Here is a 23,737-nt window from a genome sequence, read left to right as displayed (position 1 = left end):
CATCCATCTCTCTCATCAAGTGAAAGAGGTAGATGGTCATAATAATAATAATGATGGCATTTGTTAGGCGCTTACTATGTGCAAAGCACTGTTCTAAGCACTGGAGAGGATACAAGATGATCAGGTTGTCCCATATGGGGCTCACATTCTTAATGCCCATTTTACAGATGAGGTAACTGAGGCGCAGGGAAGTTAAGTGACTTGCCCAAAGTCACACAGCTGGCAAGCGGCGGAGCTGGAATTTGAACCCATGACCTCTGACTCCCCAGCCCTTGCTCTTTCCACTGAGCCACGCTGCTTTCTTGGTCCAAGTGTTGAGAGGAGGGTCTTTCAGGAATGTCTCTCAGAGGTGATTGAATTCTAAGGTTCCAAATAACTTCCATTCCTTGTGGTTCCCTGAACCAGTGAGAAATGGTGTGACCTAGAAGAAAGAACAAGAGCAGGAGGACCTGGGTTATAATTCCAGCTCTGCCATTGCCTGCTGTGTGACTATGGGTCATTCAGCTTCTCTGTGCCTCAGTTTTCCCATCTGTAAATTGGGAATTAAATGCTTGCTTTCTCCTCTCCTTAGATTGAATGACTTGGTTATTTTATGTCTACACCAGCACTAAATGTAGCACTAGGCATAAAGTAATCCAATCAAAGTAGGAGAGAGAGTGTTTTTAACTCTCATTTTACATCTAAGGAAACTCATCCAAAAGCTTACTACAGTCTGCACACAGGGCTCAATAAATATCAGTGACTGAGACAGTCCTTTGCATACAGTAAGTGCTCAATAAATGGATTGATTGGTTAAGGAAATGTAGGCAATAAAGTGTTCCCTCAAATAGGTACCTCTGAATAAGAGAACGGAGTTGTTTATCTTGTCTCTACCCCAAGCAATTAGTATTACTATGAATGTCTCCTTGATACTTCTGTCCAGTTTGGGGGCTTTAACAGGCCAGGATATCAAGTTTCCCTTTCTTTTCTTAGACGAAGGGCAGCCTCTCCTCTCCATCCGATATTGGGGTTATTTTGGTAACTTACAGTTTAAAGGGCCCCAGTGGAAGGAGCAGAGTTGTGTGGCTGGAGGCATTAGGAAGGCAGGAGGAAATTGTCTCCAACTTATAGAGTCATATCATTATCACTATTTTTACATGTCCAGGTTGTTATTGTCAAGCTAGGGAAGGTTTACAATGGAATCATGAACCCAAATTTGATCTTCTGCATTATTTCATAATCCCAATTCCAATCTATGCCTAAACATTCATTATTCCTCTTATGGGAATCCTGCAACCCACATACATTACTCTGTCACCTGGGGCATAACCATTATAAATAATAATGGGGAATGTAATAATAGTAATAATAAAGGTATTTACTTATGTGCCAAGCACTGGAGTAGATTATGAGTGGGGATCACAATCTAAGGAGGGAGAAGAGCTATTTTTTTTTAATGGTATTGGTTAAGCTCTTAGGCACTGTTCTAAGCACTGGGGTAGATACAAGGTAATCAGGTTGGACCCAATCCATGTCCCACATGGGTCACACAATTGTAATCCCCATTTTACAGATGAGGTAACTGAGGCACAGAGAAGTGAAGTGACTTGCCTGAGGTCACACAGCAGACAAGTAGTAGAGCTGGGATTAGAATCCATGACCTTCTGATTCCCAGGCCCATGCTCTCTCCACTATGCCATGCTGCACAGAAATGAGAAATCCAGGTGGGAGAATAGAGGAATCCACTGATTATGGGGACCACAGGAGGATGAATTAAAAAAAAAAAGGCCTGGGTTGAATTTGGATTTAAACTTGATTATCCATTGCTGTTTAGTAGCAGTTGGGGTAAACAGTGAATTCATTTCCTAAAATAACTTCCTCAAGCTGATTGTGTCTCTTCAAAGCTTCTTCTATCATGTTTTCTAGTATTACAGGCAATACCCCTAAAGTGTTTTAAAAATATGGAGAGGTTTAAAAAGAGCTGCATGGATACAGATTGAATAATATGTTAGTACAAATCAGTTCAGGAGCACCTTTGGGTGATTGTGTAGATTCAGTATGTCAAATCTGGTAGTCATTACATAGCTCCTTTTTGGTTTGCCCATGCAAATATTAGGAGTGAATTGTGAAAAATCAGTTCAAATTTTTGACAAAGGCCAGGTGAGGAATTTAGGGAAACTGATGAATTCCATAAATTAGTAATATTGAGTATACCTAATTTAATTATGGTATTTATGGTAAATCTACTCCCTCCAACTGAACCTTGCACATTATCAAAACACGTGGCCCCTCCCTTCTTCCCTTAGGATTTATGTGTATATAACCATTCTAAGAACTTATATATATATGTACATATATAGAGAGAGGGTCCCATCTTTAATACTCTTGCTACTACCACTTGTATTGGAGTGAGGGCTCGTGAGTTCGAATCCCAGCTCTGCCACTTGTCAGCTGTGTGACTGTGGGCAAGTCACTTCACTTCTCTGTGCCTCAGTTCCCTCATCTGTAAAATGGGGATTAAGACTGTGAGCCCCACGTGGGACAACCTGCTTCCCCTGTGTCTACCCCAGCGCTTAGAACAGTGCTCGGCATATAGTAAGCGCTTAACAAATACCAACATTATTATTATTATTATTATTCTTTTTCTTCCAGCTTGCACTGTTTTTAAATAATGTGTCTTTGTCCATTTCTTCCATTAAATGGTAAACACCCTCAGGGCAGGGACCATATTCATTCAATTATATTTATTGAGCATTTACTGTGTGCAGAAGACTGTACTAAGTGATTGGGAAAGTACAATAAGCAGTTACATTCCCTGTCCACAAGCTCAAAGACTAGAATGGGGGAGACAGACTTCAATACGAATAAATAAATTACAGATATGTACATAAGTACTTCCGAGCTGCGAGGGGGGAAGAGCAAAGGGGTAAATAAAATTACAGATACGTATATAAGTAATTTGGGACTGGGGGGTGGGGAAGAGCAAAGGGACCAAGTCAGGGTGACGAAGTAGGGAGTGGGAGATGAGGAAAAGTGGGACTTAGTCTAGGAAGGCCTCTTGGAGCAGATGTGCCTTCAGTAGGGCTTTGAAGCCGCGGAGAGTGGTTGTATGTCGGATTAGAGGAGGGAGGGCGTTCCAGGCCGGAAGCAGGCTGTGGGCTAGCAGCTGGCGGTGAGACAGGTGAGATCGAGGCACACTGAGAAGGTTACCACTAAAGGATTGAAGTGTGTGGGCTGGCTTGTAGAAGGAGAGAAGCGAGTGAGGTAAGAAAAGGCAGGGTGATGGAATGCCTTAAAGCCAGTGGAGAGGAGGTTTTGTTGTTGTTTTTTTGGATACGGAGGTGGAAAACCACCGGAGTTTTTTGGGAAGCGGGGACGTGTCCAGATGTTTTTGTAGAAAAAAGATCTGAGCAGCAGAGTGAAGTATGGAGTGGGGAAAGACAGGAGGGTTGGGAGGTCAGCAAGGAGGCTAATGCAGTAATCAGGAGGGGGGTTAGGATGAGTTATTGTATTAATGTGGTAGTCATATCCTTTTGCTTCTGTTTTATTTTCCCAAGTAGTGCTCTGCACATAATAGGTACTTAATAATGTTGGGATTTGTTAAGCGCTTACTATGTCCCAAGCACTGTTGTAAGCACTGGGGTAGACACAAGGGAGTCAGGTTGTCCCACTTGGGGCTCACAGTGTTAATCCCCATTTTACAGATGAGGTAACTGAGGCACCGAGAAGTTAAGTGACTTGCCCAAAGTCACACAGCTGACAAATGGCCGAGCCGGGATTTGAACCCATGACCTCTGACTCCAAAGCCCGGGCTCTTTCCACTGAGCCACGCTGCTTAATAAATCATCAATTGATAGTTTGAAAGTATTTTAATAATCTAAACTAGCCTCGGTTTGACTGATGGTTTTGGCTAGTCTACTGTGTGTTAGGTATGATTTATTATTGTGTGACCTTGGGCAGGATGATGTAATAGAGCATGGGCCTGGTAGCCAGAAGGTCCTGGGTTCTAATTCTGGCCCTGCCACTTGTCAGCTATGTGACTTTGGGCAAGTCCCTTCACTTTTCTGGGCCTCAGTTACCTCATCTGGAAAATGGGGATTTAAACTGTGAGCCCTATGTGGGACAGAGTGTGCTAAACCCAATTATCTTGTATCTACCCTAGGGTTTAGTACAGTGCCTGGCACATAGAGAGCCCTTAACAAACACCAGTATTATTATTTTGATTATTGCAAATTTTTTTTTTCTTTCTCCTCTCTGTTATTTCTTTCCCTATTACTTGCTCACTCTTTTCTCTAGTAGGAAAAACACTTATCTGTGGTGAAGTCATACTATTTGATAGACGGCCACAGAGCAATATGGACCACTGTCTCACACTGAATGCCAGTCACTGTTGACAAGATAAACCTGAACAGCTCTGAATTTGTGTCCCCCAAATTATTTTTTGTGTGTGGGTGGGAGTGGTGGGTTGGGTGGGAGAGCTCAGAAGAAAAGGGTTCACACTCTTGACACTTACATTCCAGCTGCCTCCAGATGCTGAAGCTGGTTATCCTTGCAGCAATCAATCTCACTTCATAAACACATTTAATCCTGTAATTTTTTTAAATTACAGCTCTGTGTTTCCAAATGCAGGCTATTCCCCAGCAAAAATAGACTTTTTTCCCCACTTTGTTGTTCTGGCCAACTGAGTGGATTTATTAAGTGGTCGCCTCATGTTTCTAGCCAGAGGGACCCTCTTCGGATTCCCCCATCAAAACAAAATGAAGTTCAGGAAAATGCTTCTTTTGGAATTTCAAAAGCATATGTCTTATTGTGGGTAGCCTTCAATGTGGCTGTCTACTGTTCTTGTTCCTGACTAATTTACCAAAGGCTAATATTCTCCAAAGAACCCTTGCCATAATTAACTTAAAATTCTGCATGTAAATTGGTCTAAGTTCTTCAGTTGTGATACTATAATTCATTTGGAAGTTTCTTTTTTCTCAGGGTTGTATTCAAATATCTTTTCATGTATTTGTGATCCCAAACTGCTGTCATTTCTGTAAAGTAACTATCTCATGCATGGATTAGTTATTCTCTTAATTTCTCCTTCTCCCACCCGCCTGTCTTTTAGGACATTTCATTTAACTGCTTGCAAACACTTTCACAAGTTGAGAAAAGAAGAGAGCAAAGGAAAAGCTGAATTAATCAATTTTACAATTTTTAAGTAGCTCTGATAAGACTGATATTGGATGATATTAAGTTAACTCGGGATTTCAGGCCATCTTTATCTCTTCACTAGCTTAGAAAATCAAGATTTAGTGGTATCTTTCATTGAAGACACTTTTTTCTTAAGTGAGCAAAAAACTCTAAATATCTTTACATTAGCTTTTGCCTTATGGATGATCTCTGCCCCTGTGATGACATAGCAGTGCTCTTGAATACTAACATTCTTTTTCAATTTTGCCTATTTTTTACAACAATTACAGAGTTTTAGCAGAAATGACTGTCAGTAGTTTCAGTAGCCATTCATTCACATGTACACAGCCCCTTTTTATTTTTGTTTCCTAGTTTCTAAATTTTCTTATGTAATTACATTAATTTTAGTCATTGATAGATTGTTGAAAGCAGTGGTTACAGTCTAGTTTTACTACATATTTCCTCTATTTGAGGAAATAGTACTTGGAAACTTTATTGCCTCAAGGCTAATTATATTAAGCATTCAAATCCCATTGATCAATTGATAAGCTTCCCAGCAAGGATTACAGTGAAAATTCATGTAGGGTTTCTTGAACTACACTGAGTGGAGTAGAGCAGACAAAAATCTGAAGTAGTCCAAAGAGGGTTGACTAAACTGTAAGCTCATTGTGGGTAGGGAACCTTTCTACCAACTTTGTTGTATTCTCCCAAGCACTTAGCACAGTGCTCTGCACACAGTAAGCACTCAGTAAATACCAGTGATTGACTGAGAAGAAGAGCTTTACGGCCCTGAAACAGAGGTGGATGAAGAAAGAACGCTTGTGAGAGATGTGGACTCATGTGAAGCCCCAACTCTTACTACGGGCCCTGATATATAGTGAGGGCTTAACAAATACCATTTAAAAGATACAGTGAATAACTCTGCTCACTTATTCCTACTTTAACTTCTAGGATCAGATATTCAACACTCACTGTCTACAAGATTCTTTGAGATGATAACGTTGCAAAAAGTACTTTTTTCTCAAATAGAAGTTATAGGAAAATGTTGACAGTTGCCAAGGGAAGCTTAAATTTTTCTCTTAGATTGACTAGGATGGGCATGGCTTACATTCACATTTTGGATCTTTTGACCAGGCATATATTAGAAATATGTTTATTCCATACTTCCTGAAACAAATTGGACTCTAAACATCCAGAAAGTGTGACCCCCTCCATGTAGTTATGCACAGCTGCTTCCTATTGGCATGAGTCAGTTATAGAACACAGACAAACAAGCATTAAGCCAGTTTGGGAGGTAGGAGAAGCAGAATGTGTGTGGAGTTGGAAGCCAGGACCCTCACTGGGACATTTTTAAAAACAAAAAAGTCCTATCTGATGATGCCAACATGGCATCACAATTATTTAGGGTGGACTAGATTGGCAAAACCAAACTTTGCTTATCACAAGAAGCTAGACTCTTATAAATTTCATCCGCAAAGGGAATGTAATAGTTCAGTCAAAAATTAAATTTGGCTTGTGTGTCTGGGAGTTGGGCTGGCAGACTGCTGGGCTGGAGGATGAAAAGGTGGAATTTGGGAGTGGGAGTAACAGGTAACTTCCTGGAAATTTGGGCAGGAAACTCAGCAAGAAATAAGAACCTGCTGCAGTGAAGAAGGTGAAACTGAGATATCAATGGGAAACAGCAGATGGAGAAGGCAGTTCTTTGCAAGATAATATTGCAGGAGAGAAAAGTAGTTTGAAAGAATCAATATTACACTGAGGCAGGTGACAGAATTTCCATATCCACCTCAGATGAACAAAAGACCTGGAAAAGAGGGAACCCAAGTGTTCTCATTGTAAAATACAAAAAGGGTTCAACACTTAAGTCACTTTTTTTTTTGGTCTATTATCAGCTGTTTGAGAGGAGTATAGGAAAGAACTCCAAGAAAAGATGAAACCCCAGAATAGTCCAGTGAGTCAAGGCACATATTTAGGATTTAAAGATGTGGAATTATCAGGGGGAAGGTGTATTTTTTTTCAAAGGGCTTAACCAGTTGGGAGAAGGAAAAAAAATCTGTTTTTGACCCAGTTCTGCAAGAGGGCAAAATTCTACCTTGGTGCAAAGTAGAGTTATCCTTCCTTCGAAGACAACTTTGCTGTCACGTATCCATAGATGTAGATATCGCCCTGAAAATATCTTGCGCATGTTCTGCACTGCTCCCATGAAAACCCAGTTATGTTCCTTTTCTGGCCCCTTGCTCTTCATTCAATCATGTTTTTTGAGTACTTACTGTGTACAAAGTACTGTATTAAACCCTTGGGAGAGTACAGTCTAGTAGTAGGCACAATTCCTGCCCACAACGATTCAGCTGAGCTTTGCTCAGATACCAGGAGGGGAATTTAGTTTATCCTACTGCAAGCAGAACATGTTCATCCTCGTTATGGGCAAGGACTTGGCCACTAATTCTTTTGTACTCTTCCAAGTGCGTAGTACAGGGCTTGGCACATAATAACTCAATAAATGCTACTGATCAGTTTATGTGGTAGTGATGATGGTTTACATTGAGGTATCCACAGACAATTTACTCCTCCCAGCTTCAAAGCCTTATTGAAGGCACATCTCCTCCAAGAGCCCTTCCCTAAATCCTCCTTTCCTCTCCCAATCCCTTCTCTGTTGCCTTGACTTACTCCCTTTATTCATCCCTCCTCCCAGCCCCAAAGCACTTATGTACGTATCTAATTTTATTTATATTAATGTCTGTCTACCCCTCTAGATTGTAAACTCATTGTGGGCAGGGAATGTCACTGTTATATTGTTCTTTTGTACTCAAGTGCTTAGTACCGTGCTCTGCACACAATAGATGCTCAGTAAATACAACTGACAGACTCTTTCCTGCTCCCACTATTACCAGGTGCATATATTGCATGATAGCTAAGAGGGAGAAGAGCAACAGTGTGGTCATGAAACTTCTACTGCTTCAAACACCAATTGATCATTGGTATTTATTGAGCGTTTCCTATGTGCAATGCACTGTACAAGAGCTCGGGAGAGTATAATACAACAGAATTAGCAGACACATTCCCTGCCCATAATGAATTTATGCACCACACTGCCCTCACACCAATCTATATTTTGTAAACCATCTAAGTCCTCAAAGTGGCTTAGAGTTGTAAATGGTGGTTCCTGAATCGAAGTTGTAACCCTATTTTTACTAAGATTGCCTAGAATTGTGTAGAGTATTATAATTACATTAAAAGATTTATGTTGACAAGTTTTGTCATAAAAGAGCCAACTTTTACTTAAACGGGAGTAAAATGGATATCACCCATTCCCAGTGACTCAATAGTCAACCAAGTGATCCCACTCCTTCTCTGCCCACCCCCCCACCCTCTCCTGTTTTGTTGCACCTGCCCACCCATCAAGGCTTTCAAAATGATTTTCCCCTCAACTTCCATGCATACATTTCATTTCCCCACATCGCCAGTGCCCCAGGCTTAGTGTCAGGAGGAGGCTAGTGTGAAGTTGAAACTGATGTGTTGTAAAATTGAAATATGGGCTAAATTTAGAAGTGTTCTAAGTGCTGTTTGTTATAATTTGAAATGTCTTAAGGGAACCACATGTATTCAATTACCTATTCAGTGATTTCATCCTGACAATTTGTACTGTCTGTCCTCCTCCTCCCATTATTTGTAAACAATTTTTTGTCTGCCTCCCCATGAGATTGTACTCTCCCCGAGGGCAGGAAATGTATCTTGCTTTGATTGTACACTCTTTCTAGCACTTTCTATGGTGCTTTGCATTTAGTAGGTGTTCTATAAATAGCACTGATGGATGAATTGCTGTAACTTCCTCTCTTTCCCTTTGAACAAAACAGGAACAGAGGACTTGTTTAGCCCCTTGTTTACCAAAGAAGTGTTTCTTCCTTAGAAAGATACAAATCTAAATTTTAAATGGACTTATCAATCAGCCATCAGTGGTATTTTATTGAGTGCTATCTTTGTGCCAAACACTGTACTAGGCACTTGGGAAGTAGAACTGATAAGTTCCTGCCCACAAGGAGCTAGATGGTAAAATAGACCAATAGACTAAAGCTGAGTAGGTGAGTCTCTTGGGTAGTTTAATGAGCCCCTGGTAGGGTCACAGAGCTGTAAAGTGTTCAAACAGGAATTTGGGGGTATTTTCTTTCCCTAGAGATTTATTAATCAACTGTAGCTCCCAGTTGCTCGAGGGGTAGGATTAATTGAAAACTCTGTCATCCATTTTGTAAGCCACCTGAGTAGGTCCTCAAAAAGGCTTAGCCTTATTAATGGGGAGGCTTCTGAATCAAAGTTGTAACTCTATTTTTACTAAGAATACCTAGAATTATGTACTCGATCAGTGATACAATTACTTTAAACTCATCTAGAAGACAAGAAGGACTTTAAAATAAATTACAGTTTGGGAAAATTAGATGAGTGAATGAGAACTCTCGGAATTTATTGAGCACTTATGCAAAGCAGTATACTAAGCATTTGGGAGAGTCCAATAGTTAGACATGATCCCTGCCCTTTGGGAAGGCTTCTGAAGGAGATTTGATTTTAGTAGGGCCTTGCAGATAGGGAGAGTAGTGGTTGGCTGGATGTGGAGGGAGAGGGGGTTGCAAGCAGGAGAGGGATCCTAAGTAAGAGGTTGACAGCAACACACCATGTGTAGGAATGAAGTGTCTGGGTTTGGTTTTGGTGTAAGAGGGGAGAGGGTAAGTAACAGTAGTTTTCAATTAGTCCCGCCACTGGAGCAGTTTGGGAACTGTGGATGAGGAGTCAATCTCTCAAGAAACAAAATACCTCAAATTCCTGTTGGAACACTTTACAGTTCTGGGAATCCAACAGGAGCTACACGACCCAAGAGACTTACCTACTCGGCCCGGATGAAATTAGAGTGGAAAAAAAAATCACCCCTTCCCCATCCCTTTACTACCTTTCAGGTTACAATATTTCAGTAATATGAGCTTGTTGTCAGGTTCCCGTTGAATGCATCAAGGGACTGATGTGTTTCTCCTCAATCAAATAGATTTCAGACATTCCTTGTTAAAGTGAGACGAAAAAAAAGCATTACTTACAAATTTCCCACTTGTTCAGCTGAGAATGAAGTTGAAAATATTTGTGCTGTCTAGATGTGGTTTTTGCAAAATTTTTGTCATTTATAGAATTGCTTTGCTCCATGGAGATTCTTATAATCTTACCTGTCAGTAGCTTCTTGAAGAGAGTTCCTTCCATGTCTTAATATCCTTTTCTTTAAAATGAAGCTATTAATAATAATACATTCACAGAGTGCATGCAAGATGTTATATGAAATCATTCTGGAAATTTAAAGTCATATACTTTATAGTAGGAGCTACAGAATTAGAATGTCACCTTTACAATATCACCAAGATCCGCCCTTTCCTCTCAATCCAAACGGCTATCTTACTGGTACAAACTCTCATAATATCCTGGCTGGATTGTCGTGTCAGCCTTCTCTCTGATCTCCCTCCTGTCTGTCCCTGCTCCAGTCTATTCTTTATTTCTCTGCCCAGATCATCTTCCTGCAGAAACGCTCTGGGCATGTCACTACCCTCCTTAAAATCCTCTAGTGGTTGCCCATCAACCTCCTCACGCAACAAAAACTTTTCAGTCTGGGTTTCAAGGCTCTCCATCACCTTGCCCCCTCCTACCTCACCTCCCTTCTCTCTTTCTCCTGCCCACCCCATACACTCCACTCCTCTGCTGCTCACCTCCTCACTGTCCCCCGTTCATGCCTATCCCATTGTCGATCCCTGGCCCACATCCTTCCGCTGTCTGGAACGCCCTCCCTCCTCTTCTCTGCCAAACTAACTCTCTTCCCCTCTTCAAAGCCCTACTGAGAGCTCACCTCCTCCAAGAGGCCTTCCCAGACTCAGCTTCCCCTTTTTCCCTCTGCTCCCTCTCTGCCCCCCCTTCACCTCCCCTCAACTAAACACCCTTTCTCCCCTTTCCCTCTGCTCCTCCCCCTCTCCCTTCCCGTCCCCTCGGCACTGTGATCATTTGTATATATTTTATTACCCTATTTATTTTGTTAATGAGGTGTACATCCCCTTGATTCTATTAATCGTGATTAAGTTGTCTTGTTTTTGTCCGTCTGTCTCCCCCGATTAGACTGTAAGCGCATCAATGGGCAGGGATTGTCTCTAACTGTTGCCAAATTGTACATTCCAAGCGCTTAGTACAGTGCTCTGCACATAGTAAACACTCAATAAATACTAGTGAATGAATGAATAAATGTAATAAAATTAAATCTGTAATCTTATGAGTCAAGCAAAAATTTCTTTGTGTCCATATGCTGTTGACCACGCTCAAAGAAGGCATCACCAGTGATAAAATCCAATTTCAACCAAAATTTAAGTGGTGACAACAGTATGTTGTCTGAATTATCATCTTGAAGAAATGCACTTAGATCATTTTAAAATGTAATGAATCCTTAAGTAATATTAATGCCATAGGGGTTCTTTCTTTGACCTTTATTAAATTCAGAATTCAGTCAAATTAGATAATTTTGTAAAAAGTGTAATTAGCAGTCCAGTTCTAGATAAATTAAACTTTATTGGTTTTCATAAATGAATTCCAGCCTAACTGATATCTCAGACTGCCAATTTGGGTCTGCTTTTTTGCATTCATTTGTCCTCAAGGTGCCGAAATGTCACCATTAATTGACATGAAGTTTGTTCCTTTGCATTTAAGGATGGGGTACTGCAAAATTGCCATGGGTACAAGTTTGGCTGAAAGAAATGATGTGTGATCTGGATTCCCTTCCACGGTGATCACACACAGTCTCTCCTTCTGTTGGAATATCTTCGCACTGGCTAATAGACAAATGTTATCTTGTTATCTTGCATGTAACCTTAGAAATATGAGCTTTCTCTAAAGTTGATAAACATTATAAAATTTAAGCATTAGTAGGTCCAGTTCTCTAAGCTGCAATTAAAAAAGGCAAGTATTGTAAGTTTGCATTGTTATTGTTTGCTCACGCTTTGTTTTAAGATGCAACATGACCTAGGGAAGAGAGCATGGACCTGGGATCCAGAAGGACCTGGGTTTTAATCCCGGCTCCACCATCTATCTTCTGGGTGACTTTGGGCAAGTCACTTGACTTCTCTGTGCCTCAGTAACCTCATCTGAGAAATGAGGTTTAAGAAAGTGAGCCTCAAGAGGGACAGGGACTGTTTCCAACCCAGTTTTTAAAATCCACCCTGGCACTTTGTAGAATGCCTGGCACACAGTAAGTGTTTAACAAACACCACAACTATTATTATTTACTGTTGTGATAACCCTTTAATTTACAACATTCACTGAGATAGCTAACTTGTCAAAAAGGCTTTTGAATATTTTTTAGTTTAGATTTACCAGATGATCTAATGTTGATCAAAGGCATGGATTTTGTGTTTAAATTCAATTACATCGAATGTAGGTGGTCCTCCAGTTCAAATGCAGTGTTGTTCCAAATGGTCCAGTTTTTTTTTTTGTTTCGGTCTGCTTCCTAGAACTCCCTTATGTGACCTGGGATTAGAATGTGCGTGACCTTTAGTTACTATGGAATTAATTGTGAAGCCATTAATAGAGTTCTGGGCCCAGAATCAGTTTTCTTACTAAGTCCCCAGTAAGCCATTTTCCGTCAAGGTTAATATAATAGACAAACACCTTTAATTGCAGAAGCCAGAGAGAAGCAAAGGAAGATTGTTTTATGTGATGATTCATTATTTAAAATGTCAAAAGAAAGTGGATCAGCCTCACTGTTAAGGCCTATGCTTCTTCAGGGGGAGAAAGACTTCTTTTGCTTTTTCTAATGTCAGTTGATTCATTGCATGCTTATATTTCAGGCCCAGTTCAGATACCCGGCGCCAAGGTGGCAGGGAGAGGCTGGCCAGCACCGGTGACAAGGGGAGCCTGGCAATGGAATCCACCAAGGAGACCCGCTACTGTGCGGTGTGCAACGATTACGCCTCGGGCTACCATTATGGGGTCTGGTCCTGCGAGGGCTGCAAAGCCTTTTTCAAAAGAAGCATTCAAGGTAATAGTGTGTTGAAAACAACTAGCAGATTTTTCTTTTTCCTTCAGATCTAGTTCAGGAGTGGTATGGGAAGGTCATAATCAGCTGGGTGCTTGAATTCATGTGGTCCCCCGGTTACTAGACTGGGTATTGGGAGCAGAGGTACCCTAAATTGAAAGAGCACAGGCTTGGGAGTCAGAGGGTCTGGGTTTTAATCGCAGCTCAGCCACTTATCTGCCATGTGACCTTGGGCAAGTCAGTCGATCAACCAATCAATCATTTATTGAGTGCTTACCATATGCAGAGCATTATACTAAGCACTTGGGAGAGTACAATATAACAGCAACACTCCCTGCCCACAATGACCTTACAGCTTAGCGGGAGTTTACAGTCTAGAGTCACTCTAAGAGTCACTTAACTTCTCTGTGCTTCAGTTTCCTCATCTGTAAAATGGGGATAAAGACTGTGAGCCCCACTTGACATGGCTTGTGTCCAATCTGATTATCTTGAATCTACCCCAGTGCTTAGTACAGTGCCTGGAACATAGTAAGCCCTTAACCAATACCATAAAAAAAGTAATTGGAAGCAAGAGCAGCTAGATATAGTAGGTGGAGGATGGGGACTATTTTTTGCACTCCTCTAACCCATTCACAAAATCTGCCAAGCAGGTAAGGGTTAGAATAATAATAATCATGTTATTTGTTAAGCACTTACTATGTGCCAAGCACTATTCTAAGCCCTTAGGGTAGATACAAGTTAATCAGGTTGGAAACAATCCCTGTCCCACACTGGGTTCACATTTTAGTCCCCATTTTACAGATGAGGTAACTGAGGCCCAGAAAAATTAAATGACTTGCCCAAGGTCACCCAGAAGACAAATGGTGCAGCCGGGATTAGAACCCCTGTCCTCTGACTCCCAAACCCTTGCTCTTGCCACTAGGCCATGCTGCTTGAAAGCACTCAGTGCTGTCTTTCTAGGTAAAATCCAAATAGCTCTACTTAGCAGTGGCAGAAATAAAACTACTGGATGCATGCCGACGACTTTAGGAGAACTGTAATTTTTTCGTTATCACCACAACTTTTTTGCCTATGGGATTACATAAAATCAAAATTCTGGTATTTCTATTGGAGTACATCGGAATTACTCAGTATGATTTCATAGACTCAGAAGATGAGGGAAAAAAAACCCCACCCAGCACAGGAAAAGGTAAGTAGTGCAGGTTGTTATTTTTTTTTTTTTTTAGTTTGGGTTTTTATTCATCATTACCCTGCAAATTCCAAGTAATGGCACAAAGCACTCCAATTCAGGGGTCTGGGTCTGGGCCCGCTTTGCCCATACGATAGTGGTCAGTTGCTCTGGTCAGTTCATTCAATAGTATTTATTCATTCAATAGTATTTATTGACCGCTTACTATGTGCAGAGCACTGTACTAAGCGCTTGGGATGAACAAGTCGGCAACAGATAGAGACAGTCCCTGCCGTTTGACGGGCTTACAGTCTAATCGGGGGAGACGGACAGACAAGAACAATGGCAATAAATAGAGTCAAGGGGAAGAACAACTCGTAAAAACAATGGCCACTAAATAGAATCGAGGCAATGTACATTTCATTAACAAAATAAATAGGGTAATGAAAATATATAAGTTGAGCGGACGAGTACAGTGCTGAGGGGATGGGAAGGGAGGGGGGAGGAGCAGAGGGAAATGGGGGGAAAAGAGGGTTAAGCTGCAGAGAGGTGAAGGGGGAGTGGTAGAAGGAGTAGAGGAAGAAGGGGAGCTCAGTCTGGGAAGGCCTCTTGGAGGAGGTGAGTTTTAAGTAGGGTTTTGAAGAGGGAAAGAGAATCAGTTTGGCGGAGGTGAGGAGGGAGGGCGTTCCAGGACCGCGGGAGGACGTGACCCAGGGGTCGACGGCGGGATAGGCGAGACCGAGGGACGGTGAGGAGGTGGGCGGCAGAGGAGCGGAGCGTGCGGGGTGGGCGGTAGAAAGAGAGAAGGGAGGAGAGGTAGGAAGGGGCAAGGTGATGGAGAGCCTCGAAGCCTAGAGTGAGGAGTTTTTGTTTGGAGCGGAGGTCGATAGGCAACCACTGGAGTTGTTTAAGAAGGGGAGTGACATGCCCAGATCGTTTCTGCAGGAAGATGAGCCGGGCAGCGGAGTGAAGAATAGACCAGAGCGGGGCGAGAGAGGACGAAGGGAGGTCAGAGAGAAGGCTGACACGGTAGTCTAGCCGGGATATAACGAGAGCCCGTAACAGTAAGGTAGCCGTTTGGGTGGAGAGGAAAGGGCAGATCTTGGCGATATTGTAGAGGTGAAACCGGCAGGTCTTGGTAACGGATAGGATGTGTGGGGTGAACGAGAGAAACGAGTCAAGGATGACACCGAGATTGCGGGCCTGCGGGACGGGAAGGATGGTCGTGCCATCCACGGTGATGGAGAAGTCCGGGAGAGGACCGGGTTTGGGAGGGAAGATGAGGAGCTCAGTCTTGCTCATGTTGAGTTTTAGGTGGCGGGCCGACATCCAGGTGGAGACGTCCCGGAGGCAGGAGGAGATGCGAGCCTGAAGGGAGGGCGAGAGGACAGGGGCGGAGATGTAGATCTGCGTGTCATCTGCGTAGAGATGGTAGTCAAAGCCGTGAGAGTGGATGAGTTCACCGAGGGAGTGAGTGTAAATGGAGAACAGAAGAGGGCCAAGAACTGACCCTTGAGGAACTCCAACAGTTAAAGGATGGGAGGGGGAGGAGGCTCCAGCGTAGGAGACCGAGAATGATCGGCCAGAGAGGTAAGAGGAGAACCAGGAGAGGACAGAGTCCGTGAAGCCAAGGTGAGATAAGGTATGGAGGAGGAGTGGTTGGTCGACAGTGTCAAAGGCAGCAGAGAGGTCAAGGAGGATCAGAATGGAGTAGGAGCCATTGGATTTGGCAAGAAGGAGGTCATGGGTGACCTTAGAGAGAGCAGTCTCGGTAGAGTGGAGGGGACGGAAGCCAGATTGGAGGGGGTCTAGGAGAGAATGGGAGTTAAGGAATTCTAGGCATCGATTGTAGACGACTCGTTCTAGGATTTTGGAAAGGAAGGGTAGTAGGGAGATAGGACGATAACTGGAGGGGGAAGTGGGGTCAAGAGCGGGTTTTTTTAGGATGGGGGAGACGTGGGCGGGGCAGCCCCCAGTGACCATAAGGAAGACTCTCCTCTTTAAAGGGAGGTCTTTGCGGCCATCCCATCAACACCTCTCATCTTCAACATGGTTGCTCTTCTGGCTTAAAAAGAAGACCAGCTGCTTCTTGGAGAGGTAGACTGTAAGGCTGTTGTGGGCAGGGAACATGCTTGCTAATTCTGCTTTATTGTAGTCTCCCAAGTGCTTAGTTGAGTACTCTGCACATAGTAAGTGCTCAATAAATGCCATTTACTGATTGAGAGGTGTTTATATACTCTAATAAGGATTGCTTGGTCCCTTATATCCAGGCTTCCTCTATCTTGGTCCTTCCTGATGTTCAATCCGGGCCTGTCTGGGGCCAACATAAATTTATCAATCAGTCATATTTATTAAGTGCTTCCTGTGTGCAGAACACTGTATTCTTGGGAGACTACAGTATAACAGAGTTGATAGACATATTTCCTGCCCACAAGGAGCTTACAAGTCTAGAGGAGAGCTTACAGTTGAGAGATCTTACCCCCCAACACTAATCATGCACACTAAAAAGCACTGGTTATCTTCAATTAGTATTTATTCAATACCTCCCTGTAATTCTCCCTCTTTTTTCTCCTTTTCTCTCTACTGTTCCTATGCATCCGTCATTCCAGATAATGGTACTTAGTGCTTACCATGTACAGAGCACAGTACCTGAGTGCTTGGGAGAGTACAATACGGTAGAGTTGGTAGACATGATCCCGGCCCCTTTCCTCCCTCTGAACCACATCCTTGATCTTCGGATCTCAGCGTGGCTTAGTGGAAACAGCAGGGGCTTGGGAGTCAGAGGTCGTGGGTTCTAACCCCGCCTCCGCCACTTGTCTACTGTGTGACCTTGGGCAAGTCACTTCACTTCTCTGGGCCTCAGTTACCTCATCTGTAAAATGGGGATGAAGACTGTGAACCCCGCGTGGGACAACCTAATTCCCTTGTATTTACCCCAGTGCTTAGAACGGTGCTTGGCACATAGAAAGTGCTTAACAAATACTAACATTATTATTACCTAGTCTCCTGGAGCGTGACTTACCTTATAAAATGCCATGGGCTAATCAAGTTCATTTTTACAAAAAAAAAAAAAGGGAATGAAATCTGAAGATTCTAAGTGGTTCCAAGGCTTTGTCAAATTCACCATTGTTCAGAAAGTGCCACTTTTCCTATTTTCCTCTGATATCCTATCCCAGGTACTCAGTGGGTAGGACTGTCAGTAAGTCCCTGTGATACCATTGTGTGTGTGTGTTTTTTTTCTTCTGGGACCCTTGGTTTAATAAAGACTTGCTAAGAGACAGAGCCTTAGGTAGTCCTTGAATATGCAACCAATTCCTAGAGGAGTCAGTTCCCTACTGTCTTGAGATGGGTTAGAAGTGGGGAAGTTGAACAAGAAGTCCATTTTCTTTGTGTTGGTAGTGATTTTCTACAACTGCTCATTTATAATCTCCATAGAGTTTCATGAAAGGGCAACCAAGCCCAATTTTAAAAAAGCATTTTTAATGCATTTTATGGTTTTATCATGTTTTATGAAAATTAACTGCCATAGCTATTTGACCTTTAATTGGCCATTTTCTAGTGTAACTTATGTAAAACTGACAGTAAAGCCAGGAGCTGGATTTTTTTTTTTTTTTAAGAAAATGCCAGAAAACATTATTTTACCTAAAGGACTGAGAAGTTACTAGGGAGAAAAACACTTCAAAAATGGCACAGTGCCTGCTCATTTTCACCAATGTATTTCTTAAAAAAAAAGTCATTAGTCTATCTTCAGATGGTTAAGCAGATGAGGCAATTGTCTCTGGACACCCCCATTTTGGGGGTAACCCGGAGGCAGTGGTGAGTAAAAATGTCAAAGTCCCTGCCTGTCAGAAAGTGTCTGTGTGACCAGGGAATTGAGGATAATACAAAGGTTTTGTGCAATGTGGGTGGGGTGGCTAGTCCCTCCCAAAAACATGCTCTAGTTTTGGGGACTCGAGGACTCTCATTTCACATTTTGCGACTCTGTCGTGACAGTGTGGTAAGGCATTAAAGGGGGAGTCACATTTCTGAAGCCCGGCTGAATTTAAGATCATTGGCTAGAAAATATACAAGTAAATACATGTCCCTGACAGTCCTACTGCAGCTTTTGTTGTTTTTGTTTTTTCTCACTTAAACACCTCTTGATTGCCACTTCTGCAGAATTTCCTAGATGTAATTTGGATACTCATTTTAAAATGATTGTAGAAATATTTATATGATTTGTATGCAATCCTTGGTCCTCTTTCCTAAGAGCCGCAAGAGAGGGAGTGAAATTTTCTTACTTGAGTAGGTTTTCCTTTCCTTAATTCAGTTATTGCGTTATAATGTTAAAAATCACAGACTACAGGAACTTCCATCAAATATAATCCTATCTTAGAGAGTGCTTAGTACAGCGCTCTGCAAACAGTAAGTGCTCAATCTATGCAATTGATTGGAGCATAATAATAATAATAATAATAATAATAATTTTTGTTAAGTGCTTTCTGTGTGCCAAGCACTGTTCTTAATGCTGGGGTAGATGCAAGGAAACTGGGTTGTCCCACTTTGGGTGCCCAGTCTTCATCCCCATTTTACAGATGAGGCTACTGAGGCCCAGAGAAGTTAAGTGACTTGCCCAAGGTCACACAGCTGACAAGTGGCAGAGCCGGGATTAGAACCCAAGACCCAAGCTTGGGCTCTTTCCACTAAACCAGCATCACACTGGTAGATTAAGTGACAAGCATATTCACTCCAATGAGGAAAATGTGGACATTTAGTGATATATATATATATATATATATATACACACACACATATGTAAATTATATGTATACACACATTTTCATGTTGTTTGCTACGCACTTACTATGTGTCATGCACTGTTCTAAGCAGTGGGGTAGATACAGGTTAATCGAGTTGGACACAGTCCTTGTCCCTCATGGGGCTCAGAGTCTGAGTAGGATTTAATCCCCATTTTACAGTTCAGGAAACCGAAGCACAGAGAAGTTTAGCATTTGTCCAAGGTCACGCGGCAAGCCATTGGCAGAGCCAGGATTAGAACCCACATCCTCTAATTCTCAAGCCCATGCTCTTTCCATTAGACCACATTGTTTCCCAGTGTGTTTTGACTCTATTGTTCATTTATGGGTGCAAATATTTCTATAGGTTTTTCCACCTGCTGCAGTTCGTAGTCAAAACAAATGCATATTTTATACAGAGAGTTCTTTGTTGCTCAGTTATCATTCAATGGTATTGATTGAGTGCTTACTGTGTGCAGAGCACTGTATTAAGCACTTGGGGAAAATATCATAAAACAGAGATGGTAGATTCTTTAATAATATTTGTGGTATTTGTTAAGCACATACGATTTACTCGAACTGTTCTAAGCACTGGGATAGATAAAAGATAACCAGAGCAGGCACAGTCCTTGCTCCACACAGAGTTCACAGTTTGAGTATGGGGGAGAACAGGTATTGAATCCCATTTTACAGATGTTGTAACCAAGGGATGGAGAAGTCAAGTGACTTGTCCAAGCTTACTCACCAGGCACGTGGAGGAGCAGGATTAGAACTCAGGTCATCTGACTCCCAGGCCTATGCTCTTTCCACAAGGCCATGCTGCTCTGCTTCCCTATTTTTCCCTAGACACTATCCTTGTCCACAAGGAGCTTATGGTCACAGTTCTTATGAAGGTGGTGACGTTGTTTCTCTAGTGTCCCAAACACATTTACCTCCTCTTTATATCTTGAAGCTAGGCTCTAGTGATTATTACTACCATATACAGTATATCAAACACAGATCCCAAGGATCTTATATTTAGATTGATAACTGAGGTATGGGAAGAAGAAAGAGATGTACAGACAACTAACCAAATACCTAATTAAATAAAGAATTCACTAGACTTTGTCAGCTCCATTTATTTGGTACTAATTGAAGGACTGATAGAAGTTGTTTTTGCTTTAATCCTTTCTTTGCTAAATATTCTGCTCTCTGTCCTTCACTACCCATTTTGAGAGGTTCCCGCATGCTAAATGTGGAGAATGTTGGTTCAAAACTCCCACACATTAAAAAACAACACTAATGTAAGGCCAGAAGGCTTTCAGTGGGCAGGCTTCCAGGTCATCAAATAATCCTTAAATGAAAAGACATTAAAACACTTGAAGGAAAGCTTTATATAGAAACATGCCAGTGCATTTGAAAGTGTGTCCACAAGATGTTTAGGTGCTCATTAATTCCTGAGAAAAATGTCAAAGGAGTGACTGCTCAACTGTTGTAGTTAAGACCTGAAAACGTCAACCCATGTAAGAATGCCAACCCCATTAGCACTTTCAAGTGCTCATTACTCGTAAACGCAACTGAGCAAGCAATTGCATGTGTGGGTGCTGAGCATGGGCGCAGGAAATCATAGTATTTCTACCCGTGAAATGGCAGGGCCTGTCTTTTTCTCCTTTTTTTTTCCTTTGGCAAAGTGGAATAAGTCAGTCATATCTAAGAGGTAATTAACACAAAAATACATCTGACAAATAAATATAGGACCCCTTATTTCTTGGCAACTCTTGTGGTCACAGCTAAAGCTTTCAGAGCTCTTTAAAAACCATGGCAACAAATGTCTTTGAAGGGAAAGCGGAGGTTCCAAACGTTTTTAATCCTTGGTGTTTTTGTGCTACTACTTCAAGCATTCTTCAATTTTTTTTTCATCTGAGAGAAATTAAATTTCCAATTTCCCCCCTAAGTGAGTCTCTCCTGGAGTGGCATTAGCTGTTTTCATGAGGTGGTAGAGTTTGTGCAGCCATATAGTAGGTTAAGCTGATCAACAATTCCATTAAAAAGACTCATTTACGAGTGGTGATAATTTTAGTTGCATAATTGTAGACAGACTTTACAGACACACTTTCAAGGGTAATCCACTAGTCCTGGAAATTGTATTCAGTCACTGGTTTCAAGGATTCCATTAACTGAGGACTCCTACCCCAATTTTTCTTGAATTCCTCTCTCTTTCCATACATGAACTCAACAAGTCAGACACTTAATGAGCACACTTATCAATTCAGGACTATACTAGGAGCCGGGGCTATGCAGGGACAAACCAGAAAAAAAAATTATAAACAATATAAAAATGTGCATATAGGTCCTGTATTTGAAAAGTGTGTTGGAGAGATACATGTACTGGATTGTGCTGGTGGATTTTCAAATAGGGCCAATCTCACAAAGCTTTCTGGAGATGGTGGGTCAATAGTCTGATTAAAAAGAGCGGGTGAGTTTCTGTTTATCTGCAAAGTGTCACATCCTTATAAAGGAACTCCATGAAAAAAAATGCTGTGCTTGGGGGGTTATCCTCTGTGTTACAAAACTGCATGAAGTATAATAAAGATTTGGCTTGTTCAAAACAGCCAAATCTGTTTGCAAATTATATTTGGAAACCCAGATTGTGAAAACTTACTCTTGTATTTATTACTGTCATTTAAATGTTTTATAATTTTTAATTTTATGACATGGTAAAACTTTAACTTTAAAAAGAACACAGTGGAAAAGTCTCCTGATATCTTCTCCATCTTTATCAATTACTCAGTAGCAGTTATTGAGCACCTGCTGTGTTCAAAGCACTGTACTGAGCACTTGAGAGAGTACAATAGAATTAGAAGACAGGATGCCTACCCTCAGGGAGCTTACAATTTAGTAGGGAAAGACAAACTGGAGATAGGGGAGAAATAGACAACATGAATGTAAGTGCTATAGGGTTTGTGCTTAGGTGGTTTAGTGCCATCTTTCTACAGATCAAAATGGATCTGACTTTAAAGTATCCCATGGAAAGATGATTACTTATAGAAATCCTCTGAAGAGTAGGTGCTTAGTCTCCTTTTGTTGGAGCAATAGTAGGTGAATTTTTAGTTTAATGTAATTCAACAGGTCTGGACTAGCATAGTAAATCAGAGGTAATTTGTGAGGGAACAATATGACTTCTTAGAAGAACATATCGATAGAATTAGCTAGCTATATTTTAAATATTTCTAAATATGAACTATTTAAAAATAGGAAATTACAAGGCATATTCCAATGGGGATCAAGTCCATTTAAAAAATACAGAGAACCAAAATGATTATAACTGATAAAATAACCTCTATTGCCCACTTTACACTGATAGATCCAAAAAGGTTTACTGATAATATGCATCTAGATTTTTGCATTTCATAAGTCAACGGTGGCAACAAACCTAAGGATGATACTGTAGTGCTGCACACTCATAAGTTTCTTCAGGAACACTTGCTCAGCTACTTAATCATCTACTGCCAGTGGCATAATTTCACATAGTTACAAACGTATTTGTTAGAGGCAAAATGCTTTCCTCAATTCTGACAGGAATTTCTTATGAAATCTCCAATGTGATTCATATATGCTAAATTGTCAACATTCACCCAATCTGTTATATTTATTGAGTGCTTACTGTGTGCAGATCACTGTACTGAGCGGTTGGGAGAGTACAGTATAAAAGAGATGGGAGTCACTTTCCCTTCCCACTATGGGGTTAATCTGCAGGGGAAGATAGACATTAATATAAATATATAAATTATGGCTTTGTATATAAGTACTGTGGGGCTGAGGAAGGGGTGAATAAAGGGTTGGGGGAGTTGGAGAAGAGGAAACGGGGGTTTAGTTGAGAAAGGCCTCTTGAAAGACATGTGTTTTTATTAAGGCTTTGAAGGTGGGGTGGGTGAACATCTGTTGGTTGTGAGGAGGATGGGAACTCAAGGCTAGAGGCAAGAAAAGCAGACTGAGACAAGCAGTCACTGGCAAGATAGATGGGATCGAGGTACAGTGAGTAGGGTGGCATTAGAGGGGCAAAATGTGTGGACTGTATTAGGAAATTATGGAGGTAAGGTAGGAGCGGGCAAGGTGATTGAGTGCTTTGAAGACAGTGATAAGGGGTTTCCATTTAATGCACAAGGATGGGGAACCATGAGAGGTTCACGAGGAGGGGGGAAATATGAACAATTTTTTTAGAAAAGTGGTTTAGACAGCAGAGTAAAGTATGGACCGGAGTGGGAAGACACAGGAGAATGGGAGGTCAACAAGGAGGCTGCTACAGTAATCAAGGTGGGATGGGATAAGTGCTTGGATTAACGTGGTAGCAGTTTGGATTGAGAGGAAAGGATGGATTTTAGTGTTGGTGTGAAGGTAGAACCAACAGGCTTTGGTGACAGCGTTTGGATCGAATAAGAGAGATGAGTCGAGGATAATGCCAAGGTTACAGGCTTGTGAGACGGAGGATTGTGGTGCTGTCTACAGTGATGGGAAAGTCAGGGGGAGAACAGGGTATGAGTGGGAATATGAGGAGTTCTGTTTTAAACATATTCAATTTGAGGTGTCAGTGAGATGTCCAAAGAGAGATGTTCTCAAGGCAAGAGG

At 41.7% G+C, this 23,737-nt stretch overlaps 1 protein-coding gene across 7 annotated transcripts in view; it reads left to right on the top strand.

Annotated features, from left to right (window-relative positions):
- ESR1 (estrogen receptor 1) overlaps window positions 1–23,737 on the top strand; it is a 276,758-nt gene that overhangs the window by 42,286 nt on the left and 210,735 nt on the right. For 5 of the 7 annotated variants that reach the window (XM_029057453.2, XM_039911144.1, XM_029057452.2 and 2 more), the window contains exon 3: window positions 13,002–13,198. In XM_029057453.2, coding sequence (XP_028913286.1) covers window positions 13,002–13,198 — 197 coding nt within the window. The remainder of the gene's footprint in view (window positions 1–13,001; window positions 13,199–23,737) is intronic. The other 2 variants (XM_029057455.2, XM_029057454.2) reach the window with 1 other exon arrangement.

The sequence above is a fragment of the Ornithorhynchus anatinus genome, chromosome 2, assembly GCF_004115215.2.
Source record: "Ornithorhynchus anatinus isolate Pmale09 chromosome 2, mOrnAna1.pri.v4, whole genome shotgun sequence".
NCBI classification, from domain to species: Eukaryota; Metazoa; Chordata; class Mammalia; order Monotremata; family Ornithorhynchidae; genus Ornithorhynchus; species Ornithorhynchus anatinus.
Note: the sequence above shows the minus strand (reverse complement) of the source record. Positions and strands in the feature narration are given on the sequence as shown.